This window comes from Staurois parvus, unplaced genomic scaffold (genome assembly GCF_062004578.1).
Source record: "Staurois parvus isolate SC_StPar_1 unplaced genomic scaffold, SC_StPar_1.0 ptg000169l, whole genome shotgun sequence".
NCBI classification, from domain to species: Eukaryota; Metazoa; Chordata; class Amphibia; order Anura; family Ranidae; genus Staurois; species Staurois parvus.
The window spans coordinates 7,717,798-7,731,627 of record NW_028317965.1 but is presented as its reverse complement, the minus strand read 5'-3'; the positions used below and the strand labels follow the sequence as shown (position 1 = coordinate 7,731,627).

The 13,830-nt window shown below is 43.6% G+C and overlaps 1 protein-coding gene and 1 pseudogene across 3 annotated transcripts in view; one reads left to right on the top strand and one right to left on the bottom strand.

The window, feature by feature from the left end:
- Positions 1 to 13,830, top strand: part of PSME4 (proteasome activator subunit 4) — a 243,830-nt gene that overhangs the window by 86,767 nt on the left and 143,233 nt on the right. For all 3 annotated transcript variants that reach the window (XR_016312594.1, XM_089676470.1, XM_089676469.1), the window contains 4 exons: positions 1,600 to 1,749; positions 1,841 to 1,904; positions 4,486 to 4,560; positions 6,262 to 6,384. Coding sequence is in view for 2 of the 3 variants with exons in the window: in XM_089676470.1 (XP_089532596.1) it covers positions 1,600 to 1,749; positions 1,841 to 1,904; positions 4,486 to 4,560; positions 6,262 to 6,384 (412 nt within the window). In the remaining variant the exon portion in view is untranslated. The remainder of the gene's footprint in view (positions 1 to 1,599; positions 1,750 to 1,840; positions 1,905 to 4,485; positions 4,561 to 6,261; positions 6,385 to 13,830) is intronic.
- On the bottom strand, positions 4,665 to 5,520 carry LOC149462761 (small ribosomal subunit protein eS26-like; annotated as a pseudogene).

The following is a 13,830-nucleotide window of genomic DNA, read 5'->3' as shown; positions in this document are numbered from 1 at the left end:
TTCAGTACAATTTTGATCAATCTAATAAAGGATCCATGTACATCAAGCATTAAAACAACCAGCAATGAATGTGAAATGTTTCAAACCGAAAATATGGCCGCCGTCCCTCCAGAACGTGGTGACGTCACACACCAAAGCTCCGTTTTTCCTGCTCTTTGAGATCTTTAAAGAGGAGTAGTATTCATCATCTTAAAGGAGGATTCCTAGTGAGAATTACTTGCTTCAGTGATTCATTTTTACTGCATATATTGACCAGTATACGGTCTGAACATCCGGTAAGGGACTTATCTATTCGGGTGTTTTGGTGACGGTATATGACGCCAGAATCTTGTTCTGCAACCTGTCTCATTCACTTGAGAATTATTTGGACTTTTATGTTGATACTTTATTAGCGCTGCATTTTTTATTTATTTTTATATTTGCCTTTTGTGTGCAAGCTGCTTTTCCCTATTAATTTGCATTCTTGAATTCACATTGTCGTTACATCCAAGCGCAGGTGTTTTGTATTTTGCAGAGGTTGAGGTGGTAAGCCTTGGACAGCGATTGTATGTGAGGCCGAAAGAAGAGTTCAGAGTCTAAGATTACACCTAGTACTCTGACATGTGGGGATGGGTTGTTGATTAAGGGAGAAGTCTGGGGAAGGGGCACATGGGGGAGGAAATATTATGAACTCCGTATTGGATAGATTGAATATGAGAAAGTGGTGTGACATCCAGGCTGATATGTTGGTCAGTAAATTATGTTGTGAGCTGAAGTGTAGAGAGATTTGGGTGTCATCAGAGTAGAAATGATATTGAAAACCATGGGAGGCTGACCCAGGGAGGAGATGTTGATGGAGAATAAGAGAGGTCCAAGAACAGATCCTTGGGGTTAAATGTATATTCCATTTATTGATTTATGTTATATTTTAAAAAGAACAAGGCACCTTTCTCATTCAGGGCAAGGTGACATTGTGTACAGGAGCTCTCCAACCTACTGATGCTTACTTTGCCCCCAACCCCCCAGGAGTCAGATTATCATCTCTTTATTGTAATGTCAAGTTTTATGCCCCTTTCACACAGGCCATTCAATCAGGTTCACCTGTCAGTTTTTCAGGTGAACCAGATCGGAAGGTCCATGTATTCTTATGCATAGGCGGATGTAAACGGACTTGTCTGTTTACAACCACCTACTACTGGGTTTGATCCATTTTTTTTTTTTTAACAGACTGGAAGGGAATCCATCCTCTTCTGTTTAAGCAGTTAAGAATGGAGGGTAGTCTGGTGTAAACAGACAGCAGAGTCCTTTTACTCCGAACTGCCCATAGAGTTCTGTCCGTGTCCACTCTGTAGAAATTAAGCGGACACAAATGTGTCGCCTGGCTTCTTTGCTATCAGAATGGGATCTGTGAGTGGATCCTCTGCTGATTGGAACTGAATCTTCACGAAATACCCACTGTATGATAGAGGCCTTACCCAGCCTTGTTACAGTTTATGCCAGTGTGCGATTTGGATTTTTTTTTTTTAGAATAGTAAATCTCCTTGCTCTTGTAATATCTGAAATGATGTAAGAAAACTCTGAATATTTAGCATTGGTTTTTTGCTTTTTACTATTTTTCAGTTATTTTCCTGATGATGCAACTGCAGAAATGCTAGAAGAATGGCGGCCTTTAATGTGTCCTTTTGATGTAACCATGCAAAAGGCCATTAGTTATTTTGAATTGTTTTTGCCTACCTCCCTGCCTCCAGAGCTTCATCATAAAGGTTTTAAGTGAGTAACTGACTAAAGATACATGAGAAATTAAATTTGTGGTGTGTTAACATTTTTAAAAAAATAAATTGATTTTTTTTTTTTCTTTTAGACTGTGGTTCGATGAATTCATGGGCCTCTGGCTTTCAGTTCAGAATCTTCCTCAGTGGGAAGGGGTAAGTATTCCATTTAGAAATAATGAAAATGTAGCTTGTGGTCTTAAATTGAACCTGTGGACAGGTTATAGACGTTCATACAGTTGTGTTCAAAATAATAGCAGTCAGACATCACTAACCCGATCAATCACTGTTTTTGTTAGAAATTATATTTCTACATGGCAAATAATTTACTAGCAGGTGTAGTAAAGTAATAGAAATCCAACAGACCCAACAGTCATGACATGCATGCTGCTGATTGTGTGTCATTGAATCACTCATTGAAAGGGGCATGTTCAAAATAATAGCAGTGTGGAATTCTATTAGTGAGGTCAATCATTCTTTGAAAAACAGGTGGCAATTATTGCCCTTATTTAAGGAAGGAAGGCAGCAAATGTTGGACATGCTGGTTACAGTGCATTTCTCTCTGAAATTCTGAGGAAAATGGGTCGTTCCAGACATTGTTCAGAAAAACTGCGTACCTTGATTAAAAAGTGGATTGGAGAGGTGAAAACAGATAAAGAAGTGCAGAAAATGATAGGCTGCTCAGCTAAAATGATCGCAAATGCTTTAAAATGGCAACCAAAACCTGAAAGACGTGGAAGAAAGCGAAAAACTACCATTGGAATGGATAGAAGAATAGCCAAAATGGCAAGGACTCAGCCAACAATCCGCTCCAGAAAGATGAAAGAAGGTGTAAAGTTCCCTGTGAGGACTGTTACAATTAGAAGACGCCTATGTGAAGCCAAGCTATCTGCAAGAAGCCCCCGCAAAGTCCCACTGTTGAAAAAAAGACATGTGCTGAAGAGGTTACAATTTGCCAAAGAGCACATTGACTGGCCTAAAGAGAAATGGTGCAACATTTTGTGGACTGATGAAAGTAAGATTGTTCTTTTTTGGTCTAGTGGCCGGAGACAGTTTGCCAGACGACCCCCAAACACTGATTTCAAGCCACAGTACACTGTAAAGACAGTGAAGCATGGTGGTGCAAGCATCATGATATGGGGATGTTTCTCTTACTACGGTGTTGGGCCTATTTATCGCATACCAGGGATCATGGATCAGTTTGAATACATTAGAATACTTGAAAAGGTCATGCTGCCTTATGCTGAAGAGGAAATGCCCTTGAAATGGGTGTTCCAACAAGACAACGACCCCAAACACACCAGTAAACGTGTAACATCTTGGTTCCAGACCAACAAGATTGACGTTATGGAGTGGCCAGCCCAATCCCCGGATCTTAATCCAATAGAAAACTTGTGGGGTGACATCAAAAATGCAGTTTCTGCGGCAAAACCAAGAAATAGAGAAGAACTGTGGAATGTAGTCCAATCATCCTGGGCTGGAATACCTGATCACAGGGGCCAGAAGTTGGGTGACTCCATGCAACACAGATGTACAGCAGTTCTCAGAAACAGTGCGACTACAACCAAATATTCATGAAGTCATTCAAAGGAAAGCAAAATCTTCAAACATTTTTCAGTTTGTATAGTGAATGTTTGAGTTTGTAAAGAAGAATACAAACACTGCTATTTTTTTGAACCATCTAATATTCACTTTTCTTCAATTTTTTTAGAGGAACAACACAAATTTGATATATTTTTCTTCATGTTTTGATTTGGAATAGAATGTGTCGTGTTCCCAATGCATTTTTGTGTATGGAAATAAAAGCTATTAGAAGGATTTTGAGCTTTATTCACTTTTTTCAACACACTGCTATTATTTTGAACACAACTGTATATTTTTAGCTGTTCTAAAGGCTTAAAGTTTTTTTAAACCTTAATGCATTCTGTGCATTAAGGTAAAAAACCTTCCATATCAGCTCCTCTTTCGATCCAGTTCCATGCCAGACCGCAGCATTGCTGTTCTCTCTCTCTCCTCACGGGCACAGAGGCAGGAGCCATTGGCTTCTGCTGCTGTCAATCAAATCATGGGAGGAGGGGGGGCCAAGTCACGCTATATGTGTCTATGGTCATTCAGAGCCTAGCTCAGCAGCAAGCCAACACTTCTGCCCCTGTAGCAAGCACTTGCTGTGGGGGCAGACACACAAGAGAAGGAGCAATGAGCATCTCTGAGGGACCCCAGAAAAGCAGGTTTGGGGCCGCTTGGTTTTGCACAGAGCAGGTTAGCATAACATGTTTATTATTTTAATAAAAATATGCCTTTAAATAACGCTTTAAAACAAGCCCTCACTACACCTCTGTAGTTGCAGAGCAGTTCATCCCTAGAGTTCACAGCAGAAGCACTGCGGTCCTTCTCTGAGGGAGTTTAACTGTTCTATATATGACCTATACATATACATGCAATTAAACAAGTCATCAGAGTTGTGTTCCCTACCTTAATGACAAATAGAAAACATTTCAAATATATACTATATGGTACTTGTTTGCTGGGATAGTTTGTTTTGCCATAAGTAATTTTTAATTAAAAAAAATTATAAAAATTGATATTTTGTTATGTGCTCAGCTTTGGTTGATATGGGAGTTTAGATACTGATGCACCCCATACACTCCTGTTGAAGATCTCAGTACAGTTTGTATGCATATAAAGTATGAATACAGCTTAATGAAGTTTAAAATTTGTGTTTATTTTCAAACCACAGCACCTAGTGAATCTCTTTGCACGCTTGGCAAATGATAACATTGGGTACGTTGATTGGGATCCATATGTTCCAAAGGTAAGCGATTTGTAGTTTGTCTGGTTTTATAATGTATAAAATTCTTTGCAGTTTTTTTTTAAATTGTTGACAGTTTATTAAACAAGACATCTGAACAGATTTCCTTACAATGGTTTGGGAGTTTCTCTTGGAGGTGCACCCACAGGCCAGAACCGTGGTGGTGGTTTGTGATCCTTAAGTGCCTTATGAGAGTGGCTTCCAACCACCTTGCTGTAAATGGCACAGCTATCAAAGTAGCACATTTAGCTTAGGCCAGTGTTTCGCAACCTTTTCTAAGTCAAGGCACCCTTTAAAATTATGGACAATCATGAGACACCCCATTCTAAAATGTGAAAAACTATTCTAATCGTTTTATATAACACAGCAACATCCACACACATAGGACACCCAACATTAGAGGTGATATATTCTTCCAAAGCAAATACACTTCTGCACACTGGTACTGGGTAGTATTCCAGTGTTTCTCTTCTTCTTCAGTTTTCTCCATCACTGAGATAACCCCAGCACTGATGGAGAGGGGCAGGGGAGTGGCAAATTAGGATGTTGTGCAGGCAGCTGACATCCTCCTTATCAACTGATGATGTCATTGGTTGTCAGGATGCCGGCGGCTAGAAGTTCGTAATGGTGCACAATGAAAACCTGTGGCTTGTGTGGCTAAAAGGCAGGCGTGTTCCACCCTCTGGCTTGTATACACGGTCTGGGCAATTTTTAGACATTTTGCCAAGGCACCCCTGAAGAAACCTCAAGGCACCCCAGGGCTGGCTTAGGCAGTGCATTTGAATAAAAGACATTAGCATCAGTGATATCCCTGACAGCTACAACCTCAGTAATGTTTCTGATCACAAACTTCTTAATAGCTTTGTCCTTTGGGACACAGCGGGCACAGTTGGTGCACAAGATAGGCTGGGTATGCCCACGTCCCTTCTTTGCACTTCCATTGTTCCTTCTTTTCTTTGTCATCTTGGACTTGTAGGCTGCAAAGAGCAGTTGCAGTTAATGTCGTGAAAGCTTTTGGTAACTGAGTCCTTCCTGACTTCAATAGCATCTATGGCTGAATTCACCCAGAAAATTGGTTTTCAGACCTAACCACTATAGCCTATAGAGCATTTTTGATTTGAGTGACCCAGAGTATTTAGCCAAGTGCTGATTTTTAGGGTGTGACTAAAGCAAACCTTAGTTTAAAGCTGGTAGACTGCTAGTAAAACTGGGAGGAGGCACCTAGAGGTGCTTGCACATGTTCTGAGATTCCAGATTGCCCCAGTTGCCCTAACACTGAGTGAAATTGAACTTTTCCAATACCGATTATAAACCTTGAAGTTGCTCCTATGCCCACACCCTTGCACAATTAATCCTTAAGGATGTCAATGACCGATTTAGATTAAATAGGCAAATTAGACCTGCTAGAGACTGCTGCAATGTTGCAAGAGACTGACCGACTGCTATCATCAGCACACGGCTAACTATTCTGTGGATTCTGAATATTAAGCAAATAGTAGCCAAGCCCTGATCACAAATTGGAGCCAGAGCTGTATTACTCAAGCTTAGGTTTGATTTATTTATATGTCCTATCCACTGCCCACTACACATTACGGGTAACATGCCAGTACTGACTTGTTGCAGGACGTAGGCTGGTAATATTTGTTTACAAACTATGCGTTTTGATTTTTTCTGGCATATATTCAACATGTGCTTTTATTACAGGTGTTTACCAGGATTCTGCGTAGTTTAAATCTCCCCGTAGGAAGCAGTCAAGTGCTTGTACCAAGACAACTGGCTAATGCTTATGACATTGGACATGCTGTGATATGGATATCTGCAATGATGGTAGGCAACAAAGGAGGATTGTATGATGGATTAAAGTCTTTTTAACTAGCAGCTGTTACTCGCATTGTAATGTAAAAAAAAAAAAGTGTTTCTTCTATTCGGTATCTTCCATAAAGCAGTCCTTGTTGCTTTATAGCAGCTGTTTTACATAGTTACATATATAGTTACATAGTCTGGCCGAAAAAGACAAAAGTTCAACCATTAAAAAAAAGTTATAATCCTATACCCAGAGTTGATCCAGAGGAAGGCAAAAAAAAACTCCAGCAAAGCATGATCCAATTTGCTCCTGCAGGGAAACAAAATTCCTTCCTGATCTCCCGAGAGGCAATCGGATATTCCCTGGATCAACTTTACCTATAAATGTTAGTATCCAGTTATATTCTGTGTATCTAAGAGAGAATTCAGGCCTTTTTTAAAGCAATCCACTGAGCTGGCCAGAACCAACTCTAAAGGGAGTCTATTCCACATTCTCACAGCTCTCACTGTGAAGAAACCTTTCCGTGTTTGGAGATTAAATGTATTTTCCTCCAGACGTAAAGAGTGCCCCCTTGTCCTTTTTGATGACCTCAGGGTGTATAGCTCTACACCGAGTTCACTATATGAATCACTGATGTATTTATACATGTTGATCATATCCCCCCTTATGTATTATACATGGAGATCATATCCCCCCTTATGTATTATACATGGAGATCATATCCCCCCTTATGTATTATACATGGAGATTATATCCCCCCTTATGTATTATACATGGAGATTATATCCCCCCTTATGTATTATACATGGTGATCATATCCCCCCTTATGTATTATACATGTTGATCATAGCCCCCGTTATGTGTTATACATGGAGATCATATCCCCCCTTATGTATTATACATGGAGAGCATATCCCCCCCCCCCCTTATGTATTATACATGGAGATCATATCCCCCTTATGTGTTATACATGGTGATCATATCCCCCCTTATGTATTATACATGGAGATCATATCCCCCCCTTATGTATTATACATGGAGATCATATCCTCCCTTATGTAATATACATGGAGATCATATCCCCCCTTATGTATTATACATGGAGATCATATCCCCCCTTATGTATTATACATGGAGATCATATCCCCCCTTATGTATTATACATGGAGATGATATCCCCCCTTATGTATTATACATGGAGATCATATCCCCCCTTATGTATTATACATGGAGATCATATCCCCCCTTATGTATTATACATGGAGATCATATCCCCCCCTTATGTATTATACATGGAAATCATATCCCCCTTATGTATTATACATGGAGATCATATCCCCCTTATGTATTATACATGGAGATCATATCCCCCCCTTATGTATTATACATGGAAATCATATCCCCCTTATGTATTATACATGGAAATCATATCCCCCCCTTATGTATTATACATGGAGATCATATCCCCCCTTAATCTCCTCTTCTCAAGAGAGAATCAATTCAGTTCCTCTAATCTTTCCTCATAGCTGATCTCCATGCCTCTTATCAGTTTGGTTGTCCTTCTCTGTACTTTCTCCAGTTCCCCAATGTTCTTTTTTTTGAATTGTTGCCCAAAACTGAACTGCATATTCCAGATGAGGTATTACTAATGATTTGTACGGGGGGAAATGATCTCTCTCTCTCTGGAGTCTATACCTCTTTTAATACAAGATGATTTTGCTCACTTTAGAACCTGCAGCTTGGCATTGTATGCCATTATTAAGCTTGTGATCTACCAGAACCCCCAGATCCTTCTCCACCATTGACCCCCCCCCCCCCAGATCCTTCTCCACCATTGATTCCCCCAGTTGTACCTCCCCCAGTATGTATGATGCATGCATATTCTTATCCCCCAATTGTGCAGAACCTTACATTTATCAACATTAAACATCATTTGCAACATAGTTGCCCAATTACACAGAGCATTGAGGTCAGCTTGTGAGTTGGAGACATCCTGTAAGGACGTTATTCCATGGCACAGCTTGGTGTCGTCTGCAAAGACTGAAATGGAATTTTTAATCCCAGACCCTATATCATTTATAAATATATTAAAAAGTAAGGGTCCCAACACTGAACCTTGGGGTACCCCACTGACAAACCTAGACCAATCAGAGTATGAATCATTAACCACTACTCCCTGAATACGATGTTTGTTTTCATGCAGGCTTTGGAAAAAGAAAGGGAAAAACACAGGAATAAGACAGGTGACTTTGGATGATACAAACAGTTTTTATTACAGAGCAAATGCTAACATTACTGTGTAATGGCAGGCACCTGAAGCTGCCAGCACATAGTAATAGCTTGTGAACATTCCTCCCCTGTAAGCCCCAGCATCCCCTAACCCTTTCAAGCCTAGTATGCAGCTCTTGGTTTCAAGCCCAATTTTGAGATCAGACAAGTCCTCTTCCATCCCACAATACAATGATCAGTATTATTACTCGTTGCTATTGCCACTCTTTGGTCCCACAACATTGCATATATTCCCTGTGACGGGTGTATTCTGGAACTGTCATAATTGGTTATGCTTAGACTGCATAGAGTCTTTCCTGGTTTCTTGTAGTCCTTGCCCCTGTATTGGGAATGAGAGACATAGATGATACCACATAACCAACTACATCAACTAAACACTGTAGCTTGGCATTGAGACATAGTGATTGTTAGTTATCAAGTTATGATTGAGGTTAGGCTTAGGCTAGACCAGTGATGGCGAACCTTTTTGAGCCCGAGTGCCCAAACTGCAACCCAAAACCAACTTATTTCTTTCAAAGTGCCAACACTGCAATGAAACCTGAATATCGAGCTTTTGGTTTAGAAAAAACAACTCATACAGTAGTGCAAACTAATTAACAGTACAGGGATGACCAGAGACTGCGGACACAGTACAGGGATGACCAGAGACTGCGGACACAGTACAGGGATGACCAGAGACTGCGGACACAGTACAGGGATGACCAGAGACTGCGGACACAGTACAGGGATGACCAGAGACTGCGGACACAGTACAGGGATGACCAGAGACTGCGGACACAGTACAGGGATGACCAGAGACTGCGGACAGTACAGGGATGACCAGAGACAGCGGACAGTACAGGGATGACCAGAGACAGCGGACAGTACAGGGATGACCAGAGACTGCGGACACAGTACAGGGATGACCAGAGACTGCGGACACAGTACAGGGATGACCAGAGACTGCGGACACAGTACAGGGATGACCAGAGACTGCGGACACAGTACAGGGATGACCAGAGACTGCGGACACAGTACAGGGATGACCAGAGACAGCGGACAGTACAGGGATGACCAGAGACTGCGGACAGTACAGGGATGACCAGAGACTGCGGACACAGTACAGGGATGACCAGAGACTGCGGACACAGTACAGGGATGACCAGAGACTGCGGACAGTACAGGGATGACCAGAGACTGCGGACAGTACAGGGATGACCAGAGACTGCGGACACAGTACAGGGATGACCAGAGACTGCGGACACAGTACAGGGATGACCAGAGACTGCGGACACAGTACAGGGATGACCAGAGACTGCGGACACAGTACAGGGATGACCAGAGACTGCGGACACAGTACAGGGATGACCAGAGACTGCGGACACAGTACAGGGATGACCAGAGACTGCGGACACAGTACAGGAGATGACCAGAGACTGCGGACACAGTACAGGAGATGACCAGAGACTGCGGACACAGTACAGGAGATGACCAGAGACTGCGGACACAGTACAGGAGATGACCAGAGACTGCAAACAGTACAGGAGATGACCAGAGACTGCGGACAGTACAGGAGATGACCAGAGACTGCGGACAGTACAGGGATGACCAGAGACTGCGGACAGTACAGGGATGACCAGGGACTGCGGACACAGTACAGGGATGACCAGAGACTGCGGACACAGTACAGGGATGACCAGAGACTGCGGACACAGTACAGGGATGACCAGAGACTGCGGACACAGTACAGGGATGACCAGAGACTGCGGACACAGTACAGGAGATGACCAGAGACTGCGGACAGCACAGGGATGACCAGAGACTGCGGACAGCACAGGGATGACCAGAGACTGCGGACAGCACAGGGATGACCAGAGACTGCGGACAGCACAGGGATGACTGCTGACCTTTGGGGAGGGAGGGGGAGCGGGTACCTGAATTTGACAGGTACCTGCTCTTACTTCCGCAGAGTTTTTTTTTTTTTTTCTTACCTGGTCCTTTATCCAGCCGCGCGTTGTCTTCCCAGCTTCTGTAGTGTGGGCGGACAGCCGGATGCCCAGTGCGCATGCGCGAGAAGCGCTGCGCTTTGTGATTGGTCCGGCGGCTTCTGGGATCTGTCATGTGTCCCAGGTACCGCCTTACCATTCACAAAGAGCACTGCTTCTTGTGCATGCGCACTTGGGACCCGGCTGTCACGCACACTACAGCCGGGAAGACAGCGCGCCGCTGGATTCTCCTGGCATGCCCACAGATAAGGCTCGGCATGCCGGCTGTGGCACGCGTGCCACGGGTTCGCCATCACTGGGCTAGACTGTCAAGCCATCAAGCAGGCCTTCCCTAGGCTACGACCCTCTGACATTTTTTGCCCCTCTCGGAGCTTAATCCTAGAGGTATGCCTTTCTGATTAAGCCCTAGTAGGGGCGAAATATGTCAGGGGTGCAGCCCAACGATGGGGACTGTGTTAACAACCAGTTATGCACAATAAACGTACTAGTGGGATTTCCATGGAGTGTGGTTTTTCTTCAATTTTACTGTAGCCCTTAAAGAAGTTGAAATGAAATTGTTAACTTCAGTCTGGTATAATTGCACTAGTGGACAGGTCCACAAAGCATGAAAGTAGTCTGCTGTTTTTCCACAGTCAGGGAAACAGTTGAGAGGGGTGTATGCCCAGATTATATCATTTGAGCAGAGTGTAATAAATATGGTTGGTTGGTCCCTAAAAGATAACAGAGACACTAGAACTGCTATCCTATCGCCAGGCAACCTAAGTCACGCCACCTCTGATCTAGCCATGCAAGGGAGTGCAGTCTGTCTCCAGCGGGCACGGAGCACAAGAACAGCAGGATTACGCCGTGCCCACCAAGACTTGGTGAATCCAAATGCAGGTACAGTGGGGAGGCAGGCTGCCCGCATTCGGCCGGGAAGATGTAATAAAGCCCTAAGCAGGAGGCAGCTTCCCAGTACGGAGGTTATGTGGTTTGCGTGCCAGCGCCAAGGATTGCAATGGCCCAGAGCTTGACCATGTGGGGAATGGTGAGCAAATGGAGGTTTTGGGAGAGCCAGATGGGGCTGCCTAGTTGTTGTTTACCAGCTGGGTCTTGTCTGCTTCCTGTAGCAATTTTTCCAGTACTGGATAGGTAAAGGATAGGCTAGACCAGCCATTCTCATTCAAGTTTCCTCCAAAGGTTGCTAGGGATTCCTTGAGCTGTGGCACATTGACCTCCCATCAAGGACCAACACCACTTGGCAAAACCAGTAGCATGACACCAATAATCTTTTAGTTGTCTGGTAAGGGTGGTGCTAATTAGAGGCTTTTTTTGTCCTTGACCCCCAGTGATTTGATTTTAGTAAGTGTTCCCTGAGGACTTAAAATTATTTTAGAGGTTATTTTAAGAACAAAATTTTGGCTGTGCAGGATGTTGTAATTTGTAAAGCCGGCCATAGATGGTATGAATCTTGGTTTGTCCAGCAGAGACTGGATGAGATTCCAACCATCTGTGGGCAGGCTGATTGTACCCAATTTGATTGCTTGTACCCAGTTCAATTTCTGTACGACTTGGGTACTACAGGACTATTGCCAGTGTTTATAGCCGCTAGCATTAATCAATATGTTCTCTGGCAGGGATGGCTTTCCACACCTCTCCCCGTCCCCCTCCCATAGTTGCAGGAAAGAAAATTGTATCATCTATTTAGGCACTTGCAATTGGTAGGATTTTCTGCTGTAGCACTCCAAGGCTGTGTGCACATGAGATCCAGATGATTGCACACTTTTTTGATGACCGCTTAGTGCTTTTAGAGTACCTGAGCTTGAAAGAAATACATTGTCAATACACCCAACCAGGGGCGGACTGACAACTCATGGGACAATAGGGGATCATGGGGCCCCTGTGTCCTTGCCCAAACTCAAAAAAGCCTATGAAAAAGGTACCAGAGGTATCTCATGGGGCCCCCTACTAAACCCGGGCCCTCGGCAGTGCCTGAGTTTCCAAATGGTCAGTCCGCCCCTGCACCCAACTTTGTTTAGAATGGGTATATCTGAGCACCTGACAACTCATGGGACAATAGGGGATCATGGGGCCCCTGTGTCCTTGCCCAAACTCAAAAAAGCCTATGAAAAAGGTACCAGAGGCATCTCATGGGGCCCCCTACTGAACCCGGGCCCGAGGGCAGTGCCTGAGTTTCCAAATGGTCAGTCCGCCCCTGCACCCAACTTTGTTTAGAATGGGTGTATCTGAGCACCTGTTTGTAATGAATTAGTCCTTGCATAGTGCTACGTTTTGTGCATTTGTGACGTTGCATTAGAAAAATGTAAAGGTTATATTTAAGTCAATTGATAAAACATTAGCGGTGTGCCCTTTGGAACAGCACCTGCGTCTAATGCCACAGCAAGGAAATGACTCATTTGGGATTCGCTCTCCATTACAGAGAATAGTTCACTATCCACCCACTGGTACTACATGGCTGCAGCCTGAATTGGTGCTTCTGTATCATGCTGTACAGCATCACTGTAAACTTTAAAGCTGAAATCCAGGAATTTGTAAAAAGTGAAGGCACACTATGAGTTAGGTCCAAGGAGGTGCATGACATCTCCTGGGCGTATCTCTATTATTTACATCTGACCGTTTTACTGCACTCCCTGTCTACGGCTATTGCTGTATTTCCAGGAGCCCGACACTGATGCTTCAGGTCTAAGCATCTTCGACATAAGAGTCGGTGCAGCTACTGTGCCTGCCCCTCCTCTCCTTCTGCCCAATCACAGAAGCCTTTGTATTAAGTGAACTCATTCACAAAATACAAAGACTTCTTTGAATGGGCAGCAGAGGGGAGTGGCAGACATGGCTCCTCTGTGTGCCTCTCTCTCCTCTCTCACAGCCTCAAGTGTCAGTGTATGCTACTGCAGAGCCATAAACCTGTCAGATATAAAGAAGAGATAAGTTCAGGAGATGTCATGCCCTTCCTTGGGCATGCCTTCACTTTACAAAGTGGCTGAATTCCTGAAGTTTCGACTTTATTTTTCCTTTTCTAATGTATATGAACAGAATTAGTATGAAGCTACTGTAAATGTAATGCTGAACTCTGGGTGCAGAGATGAAATGCATATATAAGAACTGTTTTACCTGCTAAGGGCCCTATCACGCTGCCCGCACACTAAATGCCCCAGTCTGGTTTGCGGACAGCTGCCTGTTTCAATTGCGGTGTGC